Raw genomic sequence first — 27,756 nt, 5'->3', positions numbered from 1 at the left:
AAAGTGCACTTTGATTGAATGTGTATCAAAAGAACCATCATTTACTTCCTGCTCCAGTACTGATTAACTCAACAGCAGCTATACATTTATTCTTTCTGCAACTTCTCTGTCAGTCTTTCAAATGTGGCCAATGCTCATTTATTTTTCATAAAAGATACCTTGATCTCATTTCTAAAATTTGATTAATTGCTAAATCACTTTGATGTACCTCTAATGTTAATACTGGATACATGAAATTTTTGTTCTTGTAATTATGGAGTTACCCAAGCAAAAGGAAATACTTTCTGTGGGCAGGAGATAAACTATGGAAATGTGATCAAGTTGCAACAGCTTAAAAAAATAAACCACATCGTTAAAAGTCACTGCCCTGCAGCCATGATTCACCACATGCCATACATTAAATATGATATAAACACATTTGGATTTATTTTAAATATACTAGTTCTATTTATATGTCATTAAAAATGAATTAGTGTTCCCATAGAAAGTCTGATATGATTACAGAGCAAACTTTCAGAGCTGTTTGTTATAAGAGTGATTGTTGCAGGTGAGATCAGAACTATTATATGGTTAAGTCTTTAACTTTTTAAGCACTGTAAAAGCATAGCTACTGGTTCTATCTCAGCACAAATCATACAATTTTCTTAATCTAAATCAAAAAAACCTCAACAACAACCACTGATTCTACTAGGAAACAGACTGATCTTTGTAACCTACAAAAATACATCAGTGCTTTTTTATTGCAAACCATTTTCTACCATCTATTCATACAGGGGGAAAAAATGCCCTTTACTCTTTCTTCCCCCCCCCCCCCCCCCGAAAGCAAACCAAGGGGAAAAAAAAAAAAAAAGACTTACTTGGACTGCTTTCCTGATTTTGCTCTTGATTTTTCATTTTTAATAGCACACTTTCGCCAACATATGTATAATCTGTATCAACAACTTCTCCTCCAACTCCTGACTGAGAACCACCCTAAATAGAAAAAGCAAGCATGACAATTGCACTCAGAAGCAACTGCTGTAGTCAGTGTCATTGCTGTATATCTGAAACACTTTCACAACAGTTACTTGCATCTTTTTGGACACTTTCTGTGATTATTTTTTTCTGCAGTAATGTCTGCATGATAAAAATGTAAAATCTAGGTAAGAGAATAACGTGTTGAAATTCAAATGTGAAGCATTTATCTGGTGGATTACAGTACTTGATGGGCAAGAAATGCCTTAAAAGTTTTCATGTTAAATTCTACAAAGATAAAAAGTAACAATGAAACATACAGAAATTAAAAACTGGTCAGACTCATAGATTTTAAGATAGTGTTTAAGTGAGACATAGACTTCAGGAAAATTCTCAGAGATCGTAATAACCAACCTGCATCCAACTCAAAGAAAGCTAATAGTCATTACCTGCACATTTTCCATTACTTAACATAAAGAGATATCACAGTGAACATTTTTACAGGACAAATTATGATATTTAGAATAATTTTTTTTTTGCCTTAAAAGAAACCCAGAATCACCCCCAAAACACATCAGTTTCGTACTGAGTAGCCACCTGGCTGAATTTATTAAATACAACTAGACGGTGGAAATGTTTTAGGATGACTGTAGTGTACTATGCATAAATAAACATTTCAGGAGCACAAACAAATATCAAATAAGCTGAATTTAGATTTTTGTTAGAAAATGGTTTTGGTCTGCCCAGAATAAAGTTCATGATACTACCTTTGTAGGCTTTTTTCAGTACCGTAGAACATGCAGACTTGTTATACAAGTTTACCTTTGTATCAATCACAGTAATGTCCATTTTGTACTGTGAAAGGTCAGCTCCTGGGTCTATACTCCACTGAAGGTTTTCTAAAGGTTTATCTTTCAGTTCTGGATGCAGAGAATATAAGAAAAAAGACAAATAATCAGAATCAAATTCTCCTAACAGCATCCTATAGTGTGTAAATTATAAGCCAGCTTTCCTTTCATCAATTCATCTTTGGGATTAGGGATTGATTTTTCTCAAACAATAAATATGCTCATTTGGCATAAATCATATTTTGTCTGAAGAGTTAGAAATAGATCTTTAAGTTTTTTGTCATATTCCAGGAGCACACCACTCCTTTGTGTTTGTATGAGGTATGCAATACATAAAATACTCTTGCAGGTAAAATCTCTGTACTGTGTAAGTCAGGTAGCATTAATACTGGATAGAAGACATCAGACCGACAAGAATACAAAAGTCAGGCCTTAGAATACAAGAGAGTACAAAAGTGTCCAGTCATTGTTCCAGACATGGCTCTTGATTTGTCTGTGAAGTAGAGGTTTAGATTCCAAGCTACATGGCCACACCAACTACAGATATTTTTAAAATTCATAATACAAGTATTTCTAAATACAGCGCTGCAGCTCAACTAAGGAGCACAGAAGCAGTGATTCTATAATCCCAGTTAAAAAAAAAAAAAGTTTTCAAACTGGGGCCACTTAATAGGAAAGAAGATACAACTTCCAGGGGAGTATTTGGCAGCATCTGTTCATTACCATTAAAGGCACAAATTTCTTTAACAGATCATCAGGAATAATGAAAAATATTAACAAAATGGTTTATTCTTACACTAAAGTACAGTTTTCAAGCATTTGATATAGATAGTTTAAACTCACACTTCCTGAGATTTTATTTCAGTATCTGTTATTTACATGCTGCAGTAAACAACAATGCTAAATAAATGAAAAAGAACAAGATTCCTCGCCTGTTGAGTTTACAGCTGAATGCCAATGATATATTTCTTATAAAGTGGCAAAAGAATGTCAGGAAGATACAGAATGAAAATGGGGGAGAAGGGCAGGGGTAATCTTTAGAAGTCCTGAATAGAATGAGACTAAGTTAGAAGCAGAACAGAGAAAGTGATTAAAGAGGGAGAAAAGAAGATATGAAAAATTCTATTTAACCATAGCACAGGCTGGGGGGAATAAGGGGGCAATAAAAGGAACATTTTAATCAAGTTACCTTGCTCATTTTGCAGTGCTTTATTTTTTGATAGTCTACAAGGGTTTGGTTGAAGTACAGATGCTGGTTCAGACTCTCCATGTCCTGTCCTTGTTTTCTTTCTATTTGGTACATGGCCACTGGCAACCTAACAACATATTGCAATTTTACTATTTTCCAAAACTTAAATATAATATTTTAAAGGAGAAGAAAAAAAAGTCAGAAAAGCATACCTTCACATCATCAAAAAGTTGCTCTGTCTCTGCAGAACTTGGCAGTGGTGCAATTTTGAAGGGAGGAACTTCTTCTTTCATTTGGATATGGTTTTTCTTATCTGGGAACGTTTTTCCCAGCATTGCCTCTTGTACATAGGATTCCTCTTGTAAATCTCTGCCAAACAAACAGCTCTCATTGTTGGCATTTTGAATGGATGATGAACTTTCAGGAATGGGCTTCCCTAGCTGTGAAAAAATGTCATGCAGTGTCACCTGTTTCAGTCTATTTTTACAGATCTCCTCACTTCCTTGTTTTTTCTCTTGACAACGAACTCCAGAGAAGCGATCAGACAGATCCAAGGGCTTATCCACTGTATGCTCCCCATTAATATGCTGAACATCTGATCGAAATGGCATTGAGTTCTCTTTGTTGAAGGATGTTTTTTCACAGCTAATTGCATGCTCATCTTCAGCTTTCTTTCTCTTAGCACACCTGCCTTCTAGCTGCTTCTGGTGTATGAGAAGGAAATCACTCTTGATCACATCATTTTTAGCTGCACAGGTGTTTCCAACACAGGTTAAAGCCTCATTAGTATTCTTTTTCACAACCATTTGCCTACTGATAGAGGCCTGGCTAATAACCGAGTTGATTTCCGTTCCAAGATTCAGTGGTGCAACAAAAGCAACATCTTCAGATTTTGATCTGCTTTTATGAGATCTGGAACTGGAAGGATTGTTGAAGACATTAGTTTTGAGATTAGGCTTCAATCCTGAATCTAAAATACAAGGGGCATGACTTGTACTTGAGTTGTTCTTCATACTGCTAGAAGCTCCAAAAATGGGAGAAGCTACCCTAGAATCCCAGTCAACATGTGGTGGAGTGTTCCGAGATGGATCTGAAAGACTGAATACAATGACAGATGAGATATTTTTCTGGTGTGCACAGGGGGCTGGGAGGAAATAAAGGGATACACAAAAATTCTGTTTCCTACCAGTGATCTGCTTTAAAGCTGTCAGAATTGCTAGTATTAACTCAAAACAGAAGGAAAAAGAAAAGGAAAATTTTTGGTCTAGGAGTAAGTACTGTTGCACTTAGAGCTGTAAAAGGCAAACAAAACACAGACCTCATCCTTCACTTTAGTATGGTGTGAAACTCACATTTAACTGAGAACCAAGGACAGAACTAAGCCTACCTAGGAATCTCTTCTACCAAAGGACTCCCCACCTTTCAGTGCAGTGAAATGGAAGTGAGAATGGTTGCGATAGCAGTCTATCTAGGTTCTTGCATAGATCTTATAACCACGATAACAGATTCTCAAAGCTTCTGCAAGTGAAGGAAAAATATGCAAGCTTCTTTCAGGTACTCTGTTTTTTACTTGTCACCAATAAAACATACATTTAAGATGACAAAAAGGGGCAAAAAAAATTTCAGTTTAGACCACAACATCCTGAGGAGAGTGGGAAGGGCAACAGTCAATCGGTATGACATCTAGTCAGCAGAAATGGTTTATGATCATTTTCCTACCCCAGCTCCTGGCCCCTTATGCCTAGGTTTATGGGCCTCAGAAGATACCTTGCAATAACAAGTCATCAGTGAGGGAAGGACTGTGTACATAGAAAGCCCAAATCAGAAGCTGGAGAATGAAGTAAAAGTCCACAGTTTTGCATTCTATCAGTTCCTTTGCTTCTAATGTTATTTACTTGAAAGAAACCCATATAATACGAAAATATTTATTTCTGTGTCTGTACCTTCAAAGCAAACTGCTGTAAGGTTCTAAATTCTACTACAACCAGACCTTCATATAAGCCTGCTTAAAACAATATTATTACAACCAAGTGGAAACACACCCTAAATTGTTGTCATCATTTCTTGATTCAGAAGCTGGATGTTTTCTTGAGTCTTCAGACTGCATGCTCTCCGGGGCCTGACTCATAACAGTATTGGTACGGGGAGGACTCAGTACACTCTGGGACTCCTTGCAAGCGGTGAAGGAAAACAAAGGAAGTGTGAGAAGCTGTTAGAATTCAAAATCAGAAATATGCTAGGTTTGCACATGAATACTTTGAAAACCCATTCAAATTGAACCACTCAAAACTCTGAAAAATAATAAAAGTTAAAAGAGAGATGAAATTTTGACCAGCAACTTTAAAAAAAGCATACGGAAATTAAAAGATTTCATCATTCAAATGCACACGCAAAAAAAATTGTCTGCATACTATCATTTTCACTGTAGTTACCAAGTAAAAACATCAAATAATCTCACGTGAGTCACCAAACAGTCTCATCACCAAATAATCTTTTTTAGCATATTAGACTTGATTACTCCACAAAGGGAGTCTGGCAGACCCAAGAATTTAGTCCACTGTCTTAGTCAAACTTGAAAGATGTATACACAGCAGGAACCGTGCCCCTACCTTCCTCCCCAACCCCCCAGACAGGTCAGCAGAGTTATATCTCTTCTTGCTAGAGCAATTCTGTAATGAGTAAGCAAAAGCAAACCAAAGTGAGCTTACTGGAACTTGGAATACTTTCGCAGAACTTTAATGCAAAAGAGAAAAATACTGTTTTTGAAAACAATGGGTACAAAAAGCTGATTATGTAAGAAATTTGTGAATACTACTTACAGATTCCTCTTGAACAGCAAGTCCAATTGTTTCTGCCACGACTGCAGCCAAGCTAAAAGATGGCTTTGGAACAGGATAGCCTCCCATCCTTGGTTTATCTTTATGAGCAGAAAAAGGTATAATAAGTTACATATACATTATAGTATCTTACCCACTCACACAGATGGTACAAACACAGAACTAAAAAGATCACAAATTAAAACTGGTAATTATGGAAATAATTTGACCTATGTCAGATAAAAATCCTATCTGGAAGTGGTAAGTGGAGAAGGGGGGCAAAAGAAGAATTTCTGATAAGAGCAATTGCTGTACCATCACAGAGAAATATGTTTCCAATTTGAATACAGCTCCCCAAAATTAAAATACAAAGACAAGTCAATGTAAAAGTTGATTTTCAAACTCCCAGTCCAGGGCATGAGTAGTCTGAGAAAAGCATGTAGAACAGTGATGTCTATTTATAGTAAAATGCTTGTGTTGCATATTTCCTAGGTGACACTTATTCTTCCTGTGTCTTTATTAGGAAAACAAATAGATGAGTTTCCCTTCTTTCAAGGGTTTAACATTACTCAGTTTATTGAACTGGGCCAAGGTAATATGATGGGAAAGTACAAGAATTACAACCACCACAACCCTGACTTGCACAAATGATTCCAAGATACCGATTCTCACAGTCATTTACAGTTAAATACTTCACAGAAAAAAACCAGGGACACAGAAAGTTCTTGTCAAAGAACTGTTTATGGAGAAGGACTTAAGACTTAAAGACTTGTAGCAATTCACAATTGCAAAAAAGGGAATAATTAACAGAAGCACTTCTAAATGTTACATATTCATGTCGGACAGGAAGTGCAATTCTCAGAATATTTTATCTCCTGTACAGTTGGAAACCCAGACATAAGACAATTGGATAAGTTGCCTAAACTATAAGATACCTGCAGTAAGAGCTGCACTGAGCTTCTTTCTATTTCTTGACTCTAAGCCCTGATGCTAGGCTTAGAATCAGGCAGACAGGCATTACAAGATAGGCATTTCGGTAGCAATTATGTGATTAAACATAATATCATTTTTCTGGCTCCTTTGTTTAAAGAGATGAACCCTCAGTTGTTGATGAACCCTCAGTTTTACAATATTTTTGCCTTATTTTGAATGGAATTAGAACTAAATCTATTAATACACTTACTTGGTACAGGGGACAGTTGTGGATCACAGGTGTCTGCCACTAGTATCTCTTCTCCGTGGTGACTGTTCACTTGTGTGGAATACAGTGGAATTTTTCCAAAGTCTAGATGTAGAAACATTTTCACATGGTGAAATCAGGTATCCCGTTGTGATAATTTTGTGTAGATACAGACCATGATTCTGATCTTAAAAGCACTTGAACATGAGTTTCGATATGTCAGAAGATCCAGTAATCTAAGCACATCTGATTATTTTTATTCTGAGGTATCACTGTGACAAATTAGTCACAAATATTTCATATTAATCCTTTCTCTCACAAATATGAGCCCATCCAGTCAGCCATAAAACAATACTGACACATAATTACATCACTTTCTACACTGACCACAGAAAAAGTATGTATTCAATCTATATTTGACCTGTTAATATGGCAACAAAACTATTAAAGAGTAAAGCATGCAAGGGGATAATTTTCTGCATCAGCTAAGGTAATGAAAAGGTGAAAAACCTGAGATTTGAATCATGACCAACTTTGTGCCATGTAGTCCTTTCTAAAACATTTCTTACATATTTAACTTTGGTTTAATTTAGTAGCTCAATTTTTTTATTCAGAAAATGGAGAGAAGTAGAGGTATGTTTAGAAAGGAAAAAAACTATCCACAACACTAAAATTACATATGTAAAATAAAGGGTGTGAATAATCAACCCACCCTCTTCACCCCACAGTTGTGCTATTTTTATTCTTGGGAAGAGGCTTTTAGTCAAGACTCAAAATTTAGATATATTCATATATTATTTAAAATACATATTTTTATTCCACAAGATAAATTAACACATTAAAAGCACCCGGATTGTTTATCATATTTCCTGTGTATCATTAAAATACAGGCACAAAGTCCCTTATTTCACAAAAATATTTTTTATAGTTAAATTACATTAGAGCTATTTCTATGACATTACAGAACAAAGTTTGGAAACTAAATGCGCGCAATACTTTTGGACTTAGACACAAAACAAATGCAAACAGTGTATCAGTACTAGAAAAAGGAAGATCATGTAGCTGCTAGAATTAGATATCAATTGGTTTCAGTAATATTACTTTAATTGCAGAGTAATTGCTGAATGTGGCAAAACATTTATTTCACTCTCCACTAGGTGGTGACATAGCTGTATGCACAGGTCAAACCCTAACATTTTTCAGTTTGTTTGCAGTTACAGAAGAGATATGGGTTGGAAAACTGTGCATTTGCATGTGTATGTGGAAGCTTTGAGCATATCACTGATATAACAGTTACTGCTACAGACATTTTTCCCCTGATATGTATTATGGCATAAATGGAAAAAAGCCAAACTAGAAAACCCACAAGACTTTTTTTTTTTTTTTTTTTTTTAGTTTTCAGCCTTTGCAATCAAACTCTTACATCACCTTTTTCTTTAGTCCTTAAAAATATATTTTAAAATTAATTTAAAACAATAAAATACAATACTCTTACCACTGTTGCTTTCTGCAAGTTCCAAATCTGGGTGTGTATGTTCTGTGTATCGGATATGCCTATTCTCTTTTTTTCTTCTCAGACGATTAACCACAGAAAATGAAGAAGTCAGAACTGGAGAATCTGGAATGACTCCTTCTTCTAATTCCACTGCTTGTTGTTTTTGCTCCCTGGAGACCAAATTAGGTGGCCAAATAGAACCCCAAGTCAGCAAGACGAAGAGCTTTCATTTCAGCAAGCAGGACAATCACATGGTTCAAGAAAGTAATAATTTAGAAAATACAACCATCTCAATAACATCACAGTGTAAAAAAAGTAATACTAGAACCTAGTTTTTAGATACATCTATCAACAAATTCACAATTGCTCCATCAAGCCTCAGAACAGCATACAAACCTAGCTCTTCACATTTGAAGTCAACATTTAACTACTGCACTATGGAAGACTTTTTCCTGGGAAGAAAGTAGAGACTGTAGAGTTCTAGCTTGTCCTTTAAAGCATGTGCTACTTGAATGAAAGAATGCTGAAATGGATGGACTAGTGTCTCTCTCCCTGTATGGAAGTCCCTGCATACCCCAAGAATACTGCCTTAAATACAGAACAAAAGTTTTTGGACAATTTTAAATAGTAATGATCAGCATTATATTCAAAGCAATCCCCCTCCAGAGCATTGGATGTTGCCTCTTATTCACCTCACAAAGGTCTTCATAGGGGAGTGTAAAAAGCAATGTAAACCATGTAAAACAAGTAATGTAAAACACAACATGAGTTATGAAGTTTATTTTCTCTCACACTGTCAGCTCTAACAGCATGTTGCAGAGTCAGTATATAAAAATTAGTCTAACAAATAATCATGTCTTTTCTCTGTGAAAACTCTATCTAGACATGGCAAGGAAAAACCAACCAAAAAACATTAATTTCAGTTCTTTTAACTTAAATACAGTTTGTTTAGTACTTAATGAGGACATTGCTACCTGTCATATGGTGATGGCAGTGAGAAATGGAAGAGGCAGTAAAAGAAAAACACAAGGAAATCTAACTCGGCCTGCTTGGTCATCTTCCTGCAGTAGCACTTTTCCTTATGACTCTCAAGAGAAAACACGGACCAAAAGATCATTTCCTAACTACAAAGTGAAGGATGTAAGGTTTTGATCTAAGGGAGGAAGAGGAAATATGGATATATTTCTGCTTGCACTGAAATGAACCACAAGATCTTATATAAACTTATATAAAATAAGTTAATGGAAAACTGTAGAAAGCTGCCTTGTTTCAGACAAAAAGTATTTTTGCAGTTAGGCTTTTTACCATGACTAACTTTGAACACTTAATGACAAACATTGATGCACTGATGCTCTGAAGTCTTGATGAATCTTATTGTGTGACTCTCTTCTAGCACATTTACAAAGAAAGCACCATAACTGGAAAACTGTATCATCTACTAACAATATCTTAAGAAACAAATCAAAACAAACAGCGAAACAATATGTTCATCCAGTTACATGGCACATGTGTTCTTGTATGACAAATTAGCCTACTATAACTATATTTTTCTGTACCTTACTTCTATACAAACCAAGAGGTAGCTCCTACATACCACCACAAAAAACTATCAAATGAAGAAGCTGCCGTACATACTATACATCATAAATATGCAATAAATAATTTCTGAACCATGGAAACATTTATCTGAGACCCTAGAAAAGGTTTTTGCAGAAATTTCCTTGCTGTTTCCATCCACAGATAATGAAATCCTAATCTAATAAAGGATCAGTTAATACAATTCTTCTAAAATTTCACTGATTTCACTTTTATAGAGGATTCTTAGTTTTTTTCCGAAAATATTAAACCTTGGTAGCAAAACACAGAACACTGCAAAAAAATTAATTTCACGTCATGCACCAGAAACAATCTGTTACCTTGCACCTCTGCGATGATGTTACATTGATCTAAGTTGCTCATTCTAAATAAAGTAACATGACTGCAGTTCAACTGAAACAACCAAATGCAATGGCTATATTACAAACAGCAGGACCATCCTTGTTAATTACTGTTTATCCACTCAACTCTGCATTCATTTAAATGACCACCTAACATGCAGAGCAAATAACTTAGTGTTACATTGGTCATTCTCAACTTTCCCACACTGGCCAGAGATTTTTACTGGAAGCTAAATTGCAAGTCTGGGGATCAAACTAATAAATTTGGATGGATCTGTCTGGTGTCAATTTTTTAATGTCACTTCCTAATTTCTGTCAAGCTGCATAGGAGGACCATTATTGAGAAGCAATTATACATAGGGGAGCATACAGAAATTTGTTATTACTTGGCATTAAAAAGGAGTACTCCTAGGGTCATGAAATATGTTACTCCGAGAAGATGAAATGCATACAGAAAAAGAAAGGATGATTAAGGTGCAAATGATGGGAGACAAACCAAGAAATACAAAGCAGTAGGACCACAGACATTTTGAACTGAACTCTAAGCTGTTTTACTCCTCTAACAAAGTTACCTTCTGACAAAGACAAGAAAAAATTACATGCAGTAAAAAGCCTACACAAGTCCACACAACCTGTCCCATTCCCCCCATGCACATACTTGTTCACAGATAGGCAAAACTGAGCTAAGTTTCAGATGATGTCAGACCATAGCTATACAAGCAAGGAATACTATCTCTGCCTTGCACACTACACCATATTTGCATATTAACCACAATATTATATGGCACATTCTTGCTATCATATCAGATTACAATTTGACAGTCAATTTGTAGCTCATTATTTTTATGGTTTGCTTTTGAAATTGATTGTTTTTTTCTTTTTAAAACTGTAAAATTATCATAAGTTTATTTAAAAAATTTACTGCAAGATCCTGAGACTTTTTGACTAGCTGAGAAATTGCTTTTCTAAAGTCTTAACCTAGGAGGAAAGAATTGGTAAAGAGTCAACAGAGGAATAAAAGAATGAGACTTAAGACTTTGCTACGCACTGTTACCAGAATAATCTTGAACAATCATGAAGTCAGACAGAATTTATATGACAAATTTATCTCTCTCAGTTTAAAAAACAGAAAGATGCACACAGTTAAAAGAAAGCAAAAAATCTGCACAATACAAAAATGCTAGTTTTATGTTGCTATAGTGGCAGTAGACTATCTTTTCATATTCTATTAAAGAAGAGGAAACTCAAGTTTAAAGACTTAAAAGCTGATATTTATATTCCCAGACATTACTACTGAGGAACTGGGGGGAGGGAGAGAATATCCAAAAATCTTCAAAACTTACTCCAACTCCTTCTGTAATTGCTGAAACTGTTCAGTTATCTTTTTATTTTCATCCTGCAAGTTGTTTTTTTCATTCACTGCAATATATAGGGGAAAAAAAAGATAGAAAAAGATAATCAATGCATACATATTAACATCATATCAAATTTTGTCAGGTCCTTTAAGGAACAGAACCAATTCTAAAACATAATACCATTTACCCTTTCTGTAGCTTACCAAAATGAATTTTCAAGCTAGTCATTAAAAAAGTTGTAAAATGATGTTAGAAAAGGCAAAGGTGTCACAATTACTGGATCATAATATTAGCTTTACACAATCATTAATTACTTTTGTCCATGTACATACAAGTGAAACTGTGTTGTAAAGATGAATGAACTGCTCAGTCAGCTCCGTGGACAAAATTGCTTCCTTAGATTGAAGGCAGCTTATGAAGTATAAAGCAATTAGAATTCAGTTTTAGCCACCAAAGCGAGCAGCTAATTCAAGAGAACGGAAAAAAACCCAATTTCTTAAAAAGCAGTTAAATATTTGGGAATTTAAGAGAGACTAGTCAGAAATTTTTGATTTTACTTTTCTTAATTTCCAATTCATTCTGCCTGTACTTCACACAAGCTTACTGCATCACCTTCAGCCTTTTTTCCACGCTGTCTCAAACTAATGTAGTGATAGCTCCCAACTTTTCTCTTCACCTTTAATTTTTATTTTTTTGTTCTTATTTTTTTGTTGTATATTTTACCTCTGGATTATTCTTCACTGACCTTTTTTGCTGGTTGCAGGAAACACATGAATTGTCATATAGACCTCAATTCAAACCCATGGAAGACTACTGTTCTGTCAGATAATGTTCAAGAAGATTTGTACCTAATAGGTCTCACCTTGATTTTGAAGGCTCAGAGCTTTATTTAAAGATTGGTTGTACCCTGTTGTTTACCACTAAACTGAAGGATTCAGAATATTTTTATATAAATATCCAATATTAAAAGTCCTTGAAAAATTGATGTATTTTATATTAGTACAGAACCTAATATTTCTATAATTTAATTAAGCACTGAAAAGTTACTTTTTGTGTCTGGCATTTCCCAGATTTTAAATCTCACTGAATGTCTGCTTATTCTTGATCAAGCAAGACAACTAAATGAAACAAAATAATTAATTAATGGTAAAGATACCATTAACATTTGAAAATCCTGCCCTGTATTATCTAGCATTTTATACAACTGATCTTTCCAAACTCTCTTTATGAAGAGATTTGTTGTGTCCTGCCTTCATGTCACATAGAACAAACAGTTTATTTTTCCTGTCCCATATGTACTACTTCCTGATTTCAAAATGAGCTGGCTACAAGCTGCCTGGTGTAAAGCAATTCGTTTGTGGCTTCAGAGGGTTATGTGAAGGTTATGGGTTTACTGCAGTTAAAAACTCCAACACCAGCTACAGGACAGAAGCTGGACCCAGGGCACTTCTGTCTGAACTTGCTACTTTGTTATCACCAGTTACTTTTGAAGTCAGGGTTTCCTTAGGAAAGCTGGCAATCAGTCCTTCTGTGCCTTAGCTGTAGGAATAAACAGAAGCAGCCACATTTTATCTAACTGTAAGATTTTCCAAGTCAGTTCACTTTCAGCATCAGCACTTAAATCTAAGAAGGTGGGTCAAACGACTAGTAAATGGTATGTTACATATTTTCAGACTGTAGCGTTGAGTATCCCCCAACTGAACTTCTTGGGCTTACTAAACACACCATATATAAATTATATCAAGTTACAGGAATTCATGAAGAACTAGTTTACAAAAGAGTATGTTTTGTCTTCAGACTTGCGGATAAAACTCACTAAGCTCAGTGATAAGTTTAAGATTCTGCTGCCGGATATTTTCAAACTCTTGCTGCTTCTTTCTCATATGTTCTTCGGTTACAGCACAACGATCACATAATCCTGCTCTTAGTCTACAACAAAAGTAAGAGAAAAAAGTCCCTCTGTTATATTGCTATACATGAAGGAGATATCCACACTTAACTGGTCTTTTGAACAATGAAAACCAGAAAATTTCTGACAACTATGCAGAACACCAGTAAGTACTGTGGTTTTATATGTTGACATAGCAACATTTTGAGATTTCTGAACAATCTAATACCACATGTACTAACGTTTGTATAAATGACTGTAGGTACTGGATACTTCTAAAGCAACATGCATTACTTAGTAAAGTGGAGCATGCTACACCTTGCCACTGAAAGCCTTTGTGAGGTATCGTACTAAGAATACTGTCAGATATAAATTGCCATTCGTTATAAGTAAAGTTCATTCAAGCAAATACTAATAAGCAAATAATTTCAGTAAATACAATTACTACTTCATCTAAGAAGGATATATCACTGTCATGCAAAGCAATCAAATAAAAAGGACAAGCAGTAAGTTCGCTCTGTAACAAATACCAAGCAAATGTGAAATCCTTTATCTTTACCTAGACATGAATAATTAGAAGTGGATCCAAAAGTCCACGTGAGGCACTGCCTCCACTGTCCCTAGTGGTTTAAATCAGCTGTTTAAAGCATATCTGCTATCAGAAAAAGACTTGTTATGATAAATCCATCTTAGTTGACACATTCATTCCTGCAATGAAATGTGTGTTCATTTTACAGATGATAACTGAAGTGTATTTATTTCTGGTACACAACAAAAAGCTAACAGTATTACCAAAGTGAAAACCAGACTCTCTTTTGCTTGCTAAATAAGAGACCAATTAGTTAAGAGCTCTGCATTGCTGCTGCTCACACATGAAGTACTAAAACAAATGTACACCTAAGTTTCTAATTCCACAGTTGAATATTGGAAGTAAAAGCCATTTTGGTTTATGGGTATTTTAATATTGTGAAATGATGGAAAGAGTAAAATACTGAAATGCCTCTTCATACTACCTTATCTGACTGTGTAATAAACACAGTATTAAACCACTTTAAATAGCCTTTTTGTTTTCCGTAGTGTGAGTACTTCATCTGCTAAGGGATTAGAAAAGTCAATGCACTCTGCAAATGTGTCTCTACCTACGTGGTGTGAAAGTGTATTACCTGCACAGTTACAAGTTTATCCCTAATGCCTTTCCCACAGAAAGAGTTGAAAGCAAAATTTGAGTATCATAGTTCTAAAATTTGAGGTAACACAGGAATGTGGGAAAATAATTTACTACTTAATGATCTCCTGTTACTAGAAAGCTTCTGAGAGCCTATTAGCAGCAAATTTAACATACACTTTCCAAAAGAGCTATCATTTTTAAAGAAAAAAAAATGCACTGTAATTTCATGTACATTGGTTTTGTTTTGCTATCCCAGATCAAACAGGAACAAATAAGGGAAGGCAGAATGGGTCAAAAGGTGATCAGAACGTCTAAGTCCAAAAGAAGGCAAAAAGACAGAACCTGTGATTAAATTTAGGTAAAATAGACAACTGGTAAAAAAAGACCCCCTCAAATCTGAAATATATCTTAGTGAGTTATTTCATGAGTTTCAAAGTATATTATATAGTTTGCCCTTGGTTTTTGTACTTGTATGACCTCTCAATTGATACCAAATTTACCTCTACAAAAATGGATGGAAAAGAATGTGCTTTAAAATGGCTGTCTGCCTCCCAAGCTGATCTATTTAACTTCTATTTATTTTAACTGAACTAAGCAAGCTAAGCATTTAAAAAAAAACAAAATAACAAAAATTTAACTCTGAAGAATCTAAATTCTACACTTTTCTTTAAAACACACTATTTGGGTTGTATTAGAAAAGGACTGGTTTACTAAAAAAAAAATAAAAATGAACCAACAAAAAACCCCAACTTGCACAGTATCCAGAGCTACTCTGTAAGAGCAAAACACAGCAAACCCAAAAGCTAAAAGACACTACTTCACCTGTCTTCTAAAACCTTGATAGTGTCATGAAGTGCTTTTTGCTGTTCTCTGAGCTGTTGGTTCTTGGTATAAAACTCTTCAAGCCTCTCTGCATCCCTAAAATCAAATAGAGAAAAAATCAGTTCTAGCTTTAAATTACAGCTATTAGTTTTTCAATAGAGAATTCTCTCTGGCATGTTTCTTTCATATTCTTGGGAAATGTGATTATCATCAGCACAAATACTAAGTTGAAGATAAATGAAGCAAGTGTTTCTGATGAATGGTAATTTAGAAATGTCTGAGTTAGGAAAGGAGCAGCTAGTTTCTAATTCATATTACAGTTGAGCTTCTGTTGATAAGTCTGTTTTTTTGCTCAGGACAAAAATTAGAGTTGATGACAGTCAAGGCATAAAAGCTAGTAGTATTCAAGCAACAATTTCAGGGAACATAAGCTCAAGCACTTCTCTTATTTTACTGTGTTGCCGAGCTGTTGGGAAACTAATTGGGGGCTTTCACAATCAGGTCATTTTGGTCTTGTCATAGTGCATCTGGCAGTGTGGCAAACCACATTAGGTTTGTAAAACTCTGACAAGTCTTTAGATCCATTAGAGGTTTAGTTCCTCAAGAAGTAATTCTGAGAGTCTATATAACATGGATTCCCATAATATGAATACAAAGAGAACAGAACTCTCTTCCCCAAAACCTCAGAAACAGAAGATCTTGGGGAAAATGCCTTCTCTAAAAGCCAGGACTATTTAACTAACAAAGAACGTTTCCTCCTCAGAAGAGCTAAGGAAAAGCAGTAACATTAACTTCCCAGTTTTAGCTCCCTCTTCAAGGTGCAAACAAGGTATGAGGAACAAGCACACAATTTTTTTCTACAAGGAAATTTACTTTCAGTAAAAGCTAAGCAGCTGAATCTATGTAACATGACAACGACTAACTTCTGAGAATTCATTCCCAGCTCTTCTCTTTACCATGGAATCCTTTGTATATTTCATGAAAGCAGGTGTTTGTTTTCAGTTTGCCTGAGATGGATTATTTGAGGAAGCCATGAAATTGGCTCACAAAAAGCTGCTAAGCACACACACAACAGGAAATGAAAACATATTTACTAACTTGTTGATACAATTCTTTTACACAGACACACTTTTAAATTGGCACTATCCCTTTAAGATATGTTAGTCAAACACATTTTCGTACTGCTGGTAGTAGAGTAATACAACAATCATGGGTCATAAAGTGAATGGGACAGCCAGAAGCTTCCGCAGTGTACAATCACAGACATATTTTAATTCTGAAATTTAAGTACAGATATTTTATTTTTCTGTACTACCATCCAGACCAGTGTTGTTCTTTTCAGCTGCAAATACAACATATAAAACAGTTACATGGAAACAGCATGAGAGACCATTTAAGACTTGTACCTTCACTTGGGGAGGACAAAGTGTTAAATTTCTGTTACCTCAGTTCAGTAACAAAATACAGCCAGGCCATGGCAAAAGTCTGACAAAAGCAGTCCGTATTTTTCTGATGTTTATGGCATAAAAAAATCTCATTGTTTTCAGTTTATGCAACTTACAGAAGGCCTAAAAACCATCAAATTTCAAAATCTTTTCTCAAGCTACCTTTAAGTCATTCTATGGCATTAAGTTATTTGTTAAAAAAAAAATAAAGAAGACATTAATACACACTAATACTCCATGCCTTCCACCTAAACCCTATAAAAGGTCACACTAAGATGTGACAGAAGGAACTGGGTTTTTTTTTTTTTTTTTTTTTAGAATTCCAGTGCACCTGATAAACATGACAGACATTTTTGGCTATGAAGGCACTCTGCATAATGAACAGTCTCTGACTTAGCATTTGCAAGTCATTAGCTCCAATGCTGAAGTGGGATACAAAATAAGGCACTCATTGTCAGTTGATTACCAAGTCTGAAACACTAAACCTCAGGTATTCAGATGCACCAAGGAGAACAAGACCTCCTATGTAAGATTACTGTATCTACAATGTGGTAATTGTAGAAAGATTCCAACAAACAATAATCAAATCATTCGGTATGTGTTCAGTCACATCACTAGTAATATTCATCATCTAGAAAATTAGCCGATCAATTTAAGATTTCAGAACATGGAAGCAACTCATGATACACCAGGTTAAGTTAACAATAACTTAATTTTATCCTTTTAGATTAAAAATTAAATAACTACTTAATTTGTGAATTATACATAAGAAATAACAAAATGTTAAATTGATTTTTTTCCAGAAAAGAAAGTGGAAAGCCATCCAATAACCTAATATAATTTCACATACTAACATAAATATATTCCTCGTGATACTGCAGTATCAATCTTAATGTTCAGAAAGCATATATTTAAAGTATGAATAACACACATGCTATTTGGATTTTAATGAAAGATATGGCAACATTCCATGATGCAACCTGAACTCAAAATCTTGATAAAGGTCATATGAATTTGTGTCTCCAATTGACTAAAAATTCACTGACAGACCAAATAAGCAACTGGACTCTATTGCCATTTTTTTTTAAATAATTTGTGACCTCTTAGACACAATTAAACAGCAGCTGCAAATAGTATATACTGTGTTCTACTAGTGTTGGAGATTGAACAAGAAGCCCTATAAAAGCTGACAAATCTTGATCCTGAGGAGCAGGTGCATATGCTGGGGAACAGGGAGTTAGCCACACAGGTACTCTTGGGACTGTAAACCCTGCTGCAGGTTTGGTGAATTGCTTGGTAAATGCAGGGAATCCTGATGGTACCAGAATAAGGTGGATGCTGTTGCAGAAGTGATTAATCCGTCCCCTTGTGATTCTGTCCTGAACCGTTCCTTCAGCTGCCACTGCTATCTTCTATCAGCTTCTCTGCAGCCTTTAACCCTCAGAAAGTGCAAAGAAAACACTTGCACCTGCTCTGCAAGCACCGGAGTGACATCGTGCAGACAAAAGTCAAAACCATAGACAATTATCTATAGCCTTCAGAGACGAGATCTGTATGAATGCAGCTGAAATGTGAGAAAACACAATGCTGCGCAGGCTCAAAGTGCTACTGTGGATTATCAAATGCCAGCAGGATGGGCAATATTTAACTGAAATAAGCAAAACAAAAGTTCAGAGGATGTTTGAGCACTACAAAGGATAAACAAAATGCGAAAAGATATCTAGGGAAGAGAGCATCACACAACTGAAGGCAATTTCTTCCAAAAGCCTAGTGAAAAGAAACAAGAACGATCTTCCTGGAAGTGAGACATAGTTATAATTACAGAAGAACAGTTATAATAGAAGTAGACAGCAAGTTAAGTATGTATTGTAGTAGAATCAAATTATACTAGAAAAGCCAGTATCATTATAAGATGCATTTACATACCTCATGTTACAGGAAAAGGAAAGATGGATTCCACTAGAGGGAATTTACTCCTATGGAAAGAACACCTTTGTTTCCCTCCCAACCAGAAATATAAGCACAGCAGGGAGTTTGGACAATAACTGTCAAAAATACTTGAGAGTTGCTTGAGTTCCTTACTATTGTACAAAAAAGCACATAATGACCTAACTTTTCTAGTCCAGGGGAGGGTTATTTCCTGCTTATACAATTTGAAAAATGCAACTAAAATAGAGAAAACTAAAAAACCTAACAGGAATTAATGAGAAAGAAAACTGACTAGATGATGATACAAATGTTAATTCTGAAAAAAGCACAAACTATGCTGGAGAGCACTGGGGCTACACTTTAAAACTAAGATTGCATATCTTTGACTTCAGATGGAAATGCTGGGAATGCAAATATGGAATATTTTTGCTAATTTTAAGAAGAGTTTGATTTCTCTAACATATCTAATATGATTAGATGTTTTCCAAAGTGGAAGAAGATCAAGTAATTTATTTTTATTCCTCCTACACAGCACTTTATAAAGTGCAACTCATAATACAGGTCATACGTAATATTAACATAATATTAGTGTAATTAAACCTGAAGTAAAAATTTAAATAATCACATTAGCATATCTCTTATCATTTAATTAAATATGGCTTTAGTCAGCAGAAAGAAAATAAAAGCTGATTTAATGCTGTAAATATATATTGTGATTCTACTGTACATGTAAATCAGATTTTTTTCCCCAAATTGCTTCTAATGAACAGAACTAAAAATTAGTAGCAAATAATGACTGCAAAAGAAGTTACATATGTCTTAAAATATAAGAATTGAGTGAAAATTAGCAAGTTTATTACCAGAATCTTTACTGAATGATTGAAAGCTGAGTTAAGGCACAACACCTGATACTAAAGGCAAACATGCAGCAAAAAAAAACATTCTAAAAATAGTTGGCATGTTGTTTTGTCACTTACTTCTCTTTTACAGATTTGACCTCAATTTTAAAATGTCTCCCTAATTATCTTTCATATTAGAAATGTCAACATCTTGATAGGCATCCTAGAAATACTGTAAATAAGAAGGCCTTACAAGTCATTTATTCAAGTAAGGCAAACCTAGTGTTCAGGTTACGCACCCTATAAAGAGTTACTTATATCTTTAGATTACTTCAGCTGATTTATTAAAGTAAGCAGAGTTTTGTACATGTCTGAAGGAAGAATCCATGAAACTTTAATTGATATTACAAGAATTATGGCTCGTTAATGGTACTCAGACTCTCCTTCAATAAATTAGATCATTAGGATGAGTACTTACAAGCATCTTTCCTTTTTCAACTTAGATATTTTCAGCTGTAAGCCTGAAAAGTGGAAAGAAGAAAATACATGTTATAGAATTTTGATTAAAAAAAAAAAAAGAATTAAACAATAAACTAACTCTCCTTTTGCCAACAACATCTGCAAAAGAGAAAAAAATGTCACTAATTTGGAGAGAAAATGGTTCATTCTGGACTTCTTGAGTATGTTCTACAGGATCTTGGAAACAAATACAGCTATTATGATCTCTGGGAAATAGGGACTTCTTAAGCAAACATGCAGATTGCCACTTCAACATGTATAAAAGCACCTTTGTAAAAAACCACACATGAATACCAAGCACTGTCAATATATTTTCATTGACTATGCCTACAGAAGTAGCATAAAATACGTTCTGTATACACATAAATGCATAATACTACACTTGAAATGTAGCATCCAACCACTGAACTTAAACATGTATTACAATGTATATGCGTAAAGGAAACCTTAAAAATACATGATTCAAGGCTTTAAAGCACAAAAGGACAACATACTCTATTTGAGGTATGCTACCAGACCCTCTGACCCAAAGCTTCTTTGGAATATGTTAAGGTGAACTGAGGAATGATATTTCATCTGGGGCCCTTCTCCCACTCCTAAACATATGTTCTGTGCGGAAGTAAAAAGGTTTGCAACTACAACCATGCTCTCGGCAGGAGTGGCCAGCTGACAGCCCAGGGGCTAGACAGCAGTCCAGCCAATCTGCTTGCAAGGTTTTGGGTGCACGTGTATGTGCACAGGGGCAGGAAGATAAAAGGTGCTTTAAGTACAGCACAGCTTAAGAAGTGAGATGCAGTGCTATGGAAGTTTATGTGTTACTACCTACACACAAGCTGGCCATTCCAGAAATAATCAAAGTCCAATGATACAACATTTTCTTAAATACAAATCCAATAGAAATTTTCATATGACATCAGAAAGTAATGTAACAATTTTTTCCTAATGCCATATTTTCTTCAAACTATGCAAAGTTGTGAGCAACGTCAGGTTGATTATAAGATGTCTTGTGAGCTTTCTTGCAAAAGTATTAGTCGTTTAGGATAATAGGATAAACTTACAAAACCAGAACACTTTTAAGAAAACTTCTGACAATTCTGAATTTAAACCAAAACACATACCAGATATTACATCTTACTATAAAAAATGTAGGTTAAGGCAGCTAATAGACTTCTTTTTTCTCTCCCCTACCATACTCAACTGGGAACAGCTCAAAGGGGAAAACTACTTGCTTGAGAAGGTTCACTCTTCAGGCCACTTAAAATGTTAAGTCAGGCCAGCTAGCACCTCAGTGAACCCATGTCACAGACTGCTACAAGATGCCAGTGGGACAATGAGATAAAAATGCACAGAGACTACTTTAAAAAGTTCTTAGGAAATATAGCAGGATTTTTTTTATCTCTAAGTGTTCAACACCTGTGAGATGTTATGTTCTATCATGCAGATCAGCATAGAAAGAGGGTTTATTTTTTTAAGTAGTTGCTATTCATCAAGTCAATTAGGCATCTGCAATTAGAACCCCTATAAAGTGTGCTTTAATGCTGCTCCACACCCATTGGAAGGAATGAAGCTGCACAACAATGCACCTCCTGTATGAACAGGTAGTCTGTTCAGCAAGTATTTAGGATTGTAACATTGGCAACCTGAGCCACAACTCGAAGAGGCAGCGCTCAAAAGGCCCAGTACCGTACTACAGGTAACACTATCTCCCCTCTCACCTGAATTCAGGAGGAACCAAACTAGTTACTTAAAGGTTGCATTTTTTCTTAATTCAAATGACTGCAATGAGAAGGCAGGAAACCAGTTTGTTATATTTATCCAAGAGCATTGAATTACTACATCGGATGTAATCTCTTCCTTTTGCTTTTCCAGAGTGCTGGGGGCTTTTAAGCATGCTCATTTAAAGAGCTTTGCTTTTTCAGATTTCCTTATTTAACCCTCTCGTGAGCATATAAACTTACGTGGAACTACACTATGTACATTCCCAATTCAATTTTATCTTTTATACAATATTTCTATGGAATAGACAAGCTGCAGACTATATAAATCTACGTTACCTAAAGCTCATAAGTGCTTTATTAAATGACACACTGTCCCCATTAAAGTGATGGAGACTTTCTTTGAACTATCACCAGGCAGATTAATTAAACACACAACACTATTTTATGAAACTTGCAACTTGATTAGACTATGTACCTGTAATGTCTCAATTAATGGCTATGACAATTTCTGTTCTGATGAACGTTCAAATGCATTAAATCCACCTTCTTAAAACTGACAGTGCCTGGAAGACTGCAGAATCTCTTATCGCTTAAGTTTTCTCAGAATGGGTTGGACAAGCTTCCTTCAGCAATGACACAGACATAATCCTACCTTAAGGCTATAGAGATGGACTAGATGACCTCCTAAGATCCCTTCCACCCTGTTTTCTATAATTATTTACTTTTGAGGAGCTTCCAGCAATTTTTCCTACAGCAATCTATTGATGAGTTTGCTTTCCTCATAATTTTCTCTCTATCTATGACTACAGTTTTTTCCCTATTGGTATCTTCTGCTTTTCATAGGTAAGGAATAATTGAAAAAAAACCTCTCCTCACACTTCTATGCTAAAATACGTTTCTTTTTAGTATTGAGCTTTAGACTTGAATTCATCCTCAGGAACCATGTTGGTAAGACCAACATGCAGCAAGTATCCATACAATTCTTTTGAGCTAGATGCAAGTATTAACACCTGCAGAAATTAGTCACTTTATAAACAGCATTATTAAATTCCTTTCTAATTTGTGAGCACTATGCAAGTATACCACACATTCTACAGGTAGGAAATAAAAGCAAACATAGTTTTAATGACCATTATTCTGAGTTGCTGAGCACTTCTGAATTCCGTGAAAAAATCAACTGACATTGACCGTGCCCAACATCTTTTGAAACTGGGTTGTAGGAATCCTACCCACTGTCACAAAATGAATTTGAGAGAAAGCGATAGCTAGTTTGTCTGAAGAGGGCTAAAATTTCGAATTTTTTTGCAAGTGATCAGTTTAAAAGAATAAGAAGCTGGGTTTGTTTAGCTAACATGGTGGAAAAATACACCCTTTACAATACAGTAATATAAAAATTCAATAAAATCAATTTCAAACTGTGAGTTTGAAGTATTCTCTAGTCTATATTCTATAGATATATAAATATTATAACTTGTATAATATGCCTGATCATTTGAAGCTCATGTGTCATAAATCCTACTTTTCATGGATTTGTAATAAATAAGAATACCACCATTACACTGTTCACTACCATGTGCATTGTACATGCAAAAAGCTTTTTCTCTAACTATTAACTTTCCCTTAATCCACCTTCCACCATCTTTAAAATAATTTTTTGCTGACATTTAGATTGGAAACTCATGAGTCAATTTTAATTCTTATTTATAGAGTTCAGAAACAAGCAAAGTCCAGGCAAGCCTGTGTTTGATGTTTCTAAAATATCTTCCAGTACCATTTTCTATAAGAGGATCCCCACCTTTTGAAAAAATTAACTATCCTTCAGGCATGTCTTTGATGTTATCATGGAAGACCTAATTTTACCTAACACGGTGCGGGACATACTGACAAAGGGCTAGGCATGAAAAAGACTGCCTAGTGGCAAAATTATCTGGCCACACCCAGTATGCATTCTAAAGAGTATCTTCACTTGCATAAAGAAAACCAAAACTTTAAAATCACGTGCTGCACATCCTAAGAAACTAGAGAAGGGGTCACTTAACATTACCCTCTACATTAGAGCTTTTTGTTTGTTTAGTTTTTGTTGTTCAGACATGCCACAGATTGCCAGATCCCATTCTGTCAGTACTTCCACATTTATCTGCAGATGACATCACACACACTCTGAAAAGAACCATCAAGAATTAAAAAAAAAAAAATCATAAAAAATAAGTAAGATTTTTTTTGTGTTTTGGGGCACAATATAAAATTATATTTCGTATGGTTACACATAGTTTTTTTAATGTAACAAAATGTTACTATCTGGTACATCTTTTCTTTCAGTTGCCAAACTGATAGAAGTTTTTTTGTTTGGTTGATGTTTTTTAAAAATTACTAACACAAATTGTCAAGGCCCAGTGTTGCAAACTGTTGAGTCAAGAGTTTCAGTGGGAGGTATGAAACATCTATACATTATAAAACAATCACCCACAGTTTTTGGAATTAAGAAGTGATGATATAACTGGACCTAAATGGACAGACCTGGAACTGTTTTGAGGCTGGTGGAAACAACCAAGGCCACTGGAATGGTCTGGCTACAAAGATCCACTTGCATGACTAAAGCTCTTAATTCACAAAAACTCGTCTGCTTTTATTCCAGCCTAATATAAATACTATTTCATGCATAAGGATATGCTTGTTGGAAGATTCAGTCAAATACTGTTCTAATTCCATCCAAAAGAATGGATTGTGTGACTTGAGATTAGCAGACCAAAATTTTAACTTCTTATGAAGTATTTTTAGCAAAACATTTTATGAATACTACTTGTAAAACAATATTATAAGAATATAAACACATAGTGTAATTATTCATCTTTACTTTGAGTGTTATTAATTTCCTGCACTACTGAAGAACAAATGGACACCAACAGTCAATCCATAGTAAAATTGATATCAGAGGTCACAAAATCTAACATAAGAATAAGTGGCTCAATTATAAATTTTGCTGAGAAGATTTGGAACACTAAAAACTGAAGAAATACTTTTCAGTAATATTAATCTGCAGTGGTATTTTGCACAAGTTAGAGGAAATAAACAATGCAAACCATTTTAATGTATCTGAACCCAATGACTAAACCCAAAGGCAAAAGAAAAAAGCAAAAAATTCCACTGAATAACTTGATTTGGAAACTTTGAATCATAATCTATTAAAGGTGAAGTAATATTTAAATAACTTCCTAAGAAAACACAGATCCCATGTAACATTGTGTTACTTTTTCTTCACTGACCTAGCAAATCATTTATACTTGTTGACAGTTTAAATCTAATCCTGTTAAGCCAGGCTTAGGTGGCCAATCTGTAAGGATCATTTGTAATCCTCCAGTCCAACTTCCCACATAACATAAGACATTAAAAATCTATATAGTCCATGCAGACGGAGTGGTACTCTGGTTCAAAGATTTTCTGTGGTAACAGACAGCCTTCTGTGAACCCAAACTTTAAGAATTTACCTTGTACTTCTTTATCATGACATTCTTTCAGTTTGGACCACAATTCCTTGAAGAAATCTCCTGTAGGTTCTGCAGAACTAGGGCTCCCACAGCTTCCTCCAGATGCATTCATCTTGCCTTTTTCTGGTCCTAACTTCTTTGACTTATTTGCAGAACTGGCTCACTCTCACAGTTTAAGTTTTAAATTACATACTTATGAAACTGTTTCTGAAGACAGGTGTATGCCTGCAATGACAGATTGACAACAATTACATTTGCATTTATCAGAGTGTAACTTGCAGCCATGGACAAAATACATAGCTTACTGCCTATCCTTGCTTGAGCTGTACTGTATACTGACAGCCCCCCTGAAAGTGTGGAAGGTGCTAAGTATTTTGGTAAAAGTAGTTATAAACTAACAGAATTCCCCCCCCCTTAAACAGCTATAAACTTAAAATTAGATTAAGATGCTTAGAAGTCTGTCTTCTTTTCCTATGTAAAGCTGCAGTTAAACAGAATCCTGCTTGCCAAAAGTAACCCATGCTTCCAAAATCTGGCTGTCAGCAAAAGCATTTGTCAGAAGTTTTATCAGAGATGTGTTTGTATATATACATCTTTTACATAAACATGGATTCAAATGACACTCTTCTGCAAAAAAAAGCTCATATTCCCTTGAAGTCTTCGTGATTCTACATTGAAATGATTCCCACTCCCCGATGAAAAGGTAATAGGAGAGTAATCTCAAAATTTATAAACCTCCAAAACACTAGTATTTGACAAGAACTATCAGACAGCTCTGTCTTAAAAGCCAGACTGCCTACACAACTCCGAACGATCTTACCCATAATTCTTATTTGTTTTAAAGGGTTTCTTAGCACAGATGATGCCCTCAGGTAAACTGCAGGGGAAGCATGGTACTCAGATCTGGGTCTGAGCCAAGGTAAGGTTCAATTCTATCGGCACTGGATATCCAATATTGAAATATTCACGTAACCTCCCTGTCCTTCAGTTCCCTGTGTATGAAACCGGACATTCTAAATTCTCCCCATTTTTATGTGGTCAATTTTAAACAAACACTTTTGAACAGGTACTGTTTCACTACCAGGTGGACAGAGCTATCTCTATTACTCTGTAATACAAATTTCAATAAGAAAAAAAAAACCCCTCAGGTATTTTGTACTATTCCTGAAGGAGCAGCCTGAGCAAGCAAACCACAATGTCTATATAGACAAATAAAATGAGCAACTGGCTCTCTAATTTTTGAGGCACAAGTTATAGTTGTAGTTCAGATGATAGAAGGTCTACAATCAGTCAAGAAGCTGCACTGCCTGTCTTAAGAGCCTTCAAGCAACTTAGAATATCTGAATGCAGCTACTGGTTTAGCTGGTCCCCTAGATTCACCATGATAAAATGTTCAGTCCAGTGGTCAGTGACCTAGTGTAAGGCCTAGAGGCCTTGGTTCCAGTCTCCTTTCTCATATCTCTGTGCAGTCTTAAGCAAGTCACTTTTCTTTCAGTCTGGCTGTCTTTAAAATAGAATGAAAATAATGAATAAACGGAACAAAGCATTATTCTCAACAACACAGGAACACTTGAACTGTATGTTTTCTACAGTATAAGAGTATGTCCTGGTTTTGGCTGGGATAGAGTTAATTTTCTTTCTAGTAGCTGATATAGTGTTATGTTTTGGATTTAGTATGAGAAGAATGTTGATAACACACTGATGTTTTCAGTTGTTGCTAAGTAGCATTTAGACCAAGTCAAGGATTTTTCAGCTTCTCGTGCCCAGCCAGGAAGAAGGCTGGAGGGGCACAAGGAGTTGGGAGGGGACACAGCCAGGACAGCTGACCCAAACTGGCCAAAGGGGTATTCCATACCATGGGATGTCATGCCCAGTATATAAACTGGGTGGAGTTGGCTGGGAGGGCCGGATCGCTGCTCAGGAACTAACTGGGCATCAGTCAGCGAGTGCTGAGCAATTGCACTGTGCATCACTTGTTTTGTATATTCCAATCCTTTTATTATTATTGTCATGTTATCATTATTGTTGTTATTATCATGATTAGTTTCTTCCTTTCTGTTCTATTAAACTGTTCTTATCTCAACCCAGGAGTTTTACCCTTCTTTTCCCCTGATTCTCTCCCCCATCCCACTGGGCGGGGGGGGGGGGGGGGGGGGGGGGGGGCGGGGG

General features: G+C 35.4%; 1 protein-coding gene across 1 annotated transcript in view; it reads right to left on the bottom strand.

Moving 5' to 3' along the window:
* Positions 1-25,699, bottom strand: part of RBBP8 (retinoblastoma binding protein 8) — a 35,133-nt gene extending 9,434 nt beyond the window's left edge. Inside the window, exons 1-13 of the mRNA XM_010574324.1 lie at positions 25,588-25,699; positions 20,344-20,386; positions 15,653-15,748; positions 13,591-13,703; positions 11,763-11,838; positions 8,483-8,652; positions 6,991-7,092; positions 5,811-5,908; positions 5,034-5,161; positions 3,204-4,089; positions 2,992-3,118; positions 1,777-1,874; positions 858-972 (exon numbers count right to left, since the gene is read on the bottom strand). Of these exons, the coding sequence (XP_010572626.1) occupies positions 858-972; positions 1,777-1,874; positions 2,992-3,118; positions 3,204-4,089; positions 5,034-5,161; positions 5,811-5,908; positions 6,991-7,092; positions 8,483-8,652; positions 11,763-11,838; positions 13,591-13,703; positions 15,653-15,748; positions 20,344-20,386; positions 25,588-25,699 (2,164 nt within the window). The remainder of the gene's footprint in view (positions 1-857; positions 973-1,776; positions 1,875-2,991; positions 3,119-3,203; positions 4,090-5,033; positions 5,162-5,810; positions 5,909-6,990; positions 7,093-8,482; positions 8,653-11,762; positions 11,839-13,590; positions 13,704-15,652; positions 15,749-20,343; positions 20,387-25,587) is intronic.
* Positions 25,700-27,756: the final 2,057 nt, after the last annotated feature.

Source organism: Haliaeetus leucocephalus, unplaced genomic scaffold (genome assembly GCF_000737465.1).
Source record: "Haliaeetus leucocephalus isolate CR32 unplaced genomic scaffold, Haliaeetus_leucocephalus-4.0 Scaffold428, whole genome shotgun sequence".
Classification (NCBI taxonomy): Eukaryota; Metazoa; Chordata; class Aves; order Accipitriformes; family Accipitridae; genus Haliaeetus; species Haliaeetus leucocephalus.
The sequence above is the reverse complement of the archived record's forward strand: the minus strand, read 5'-3'. Positions and strand labels throughout refer to the sequence as shown.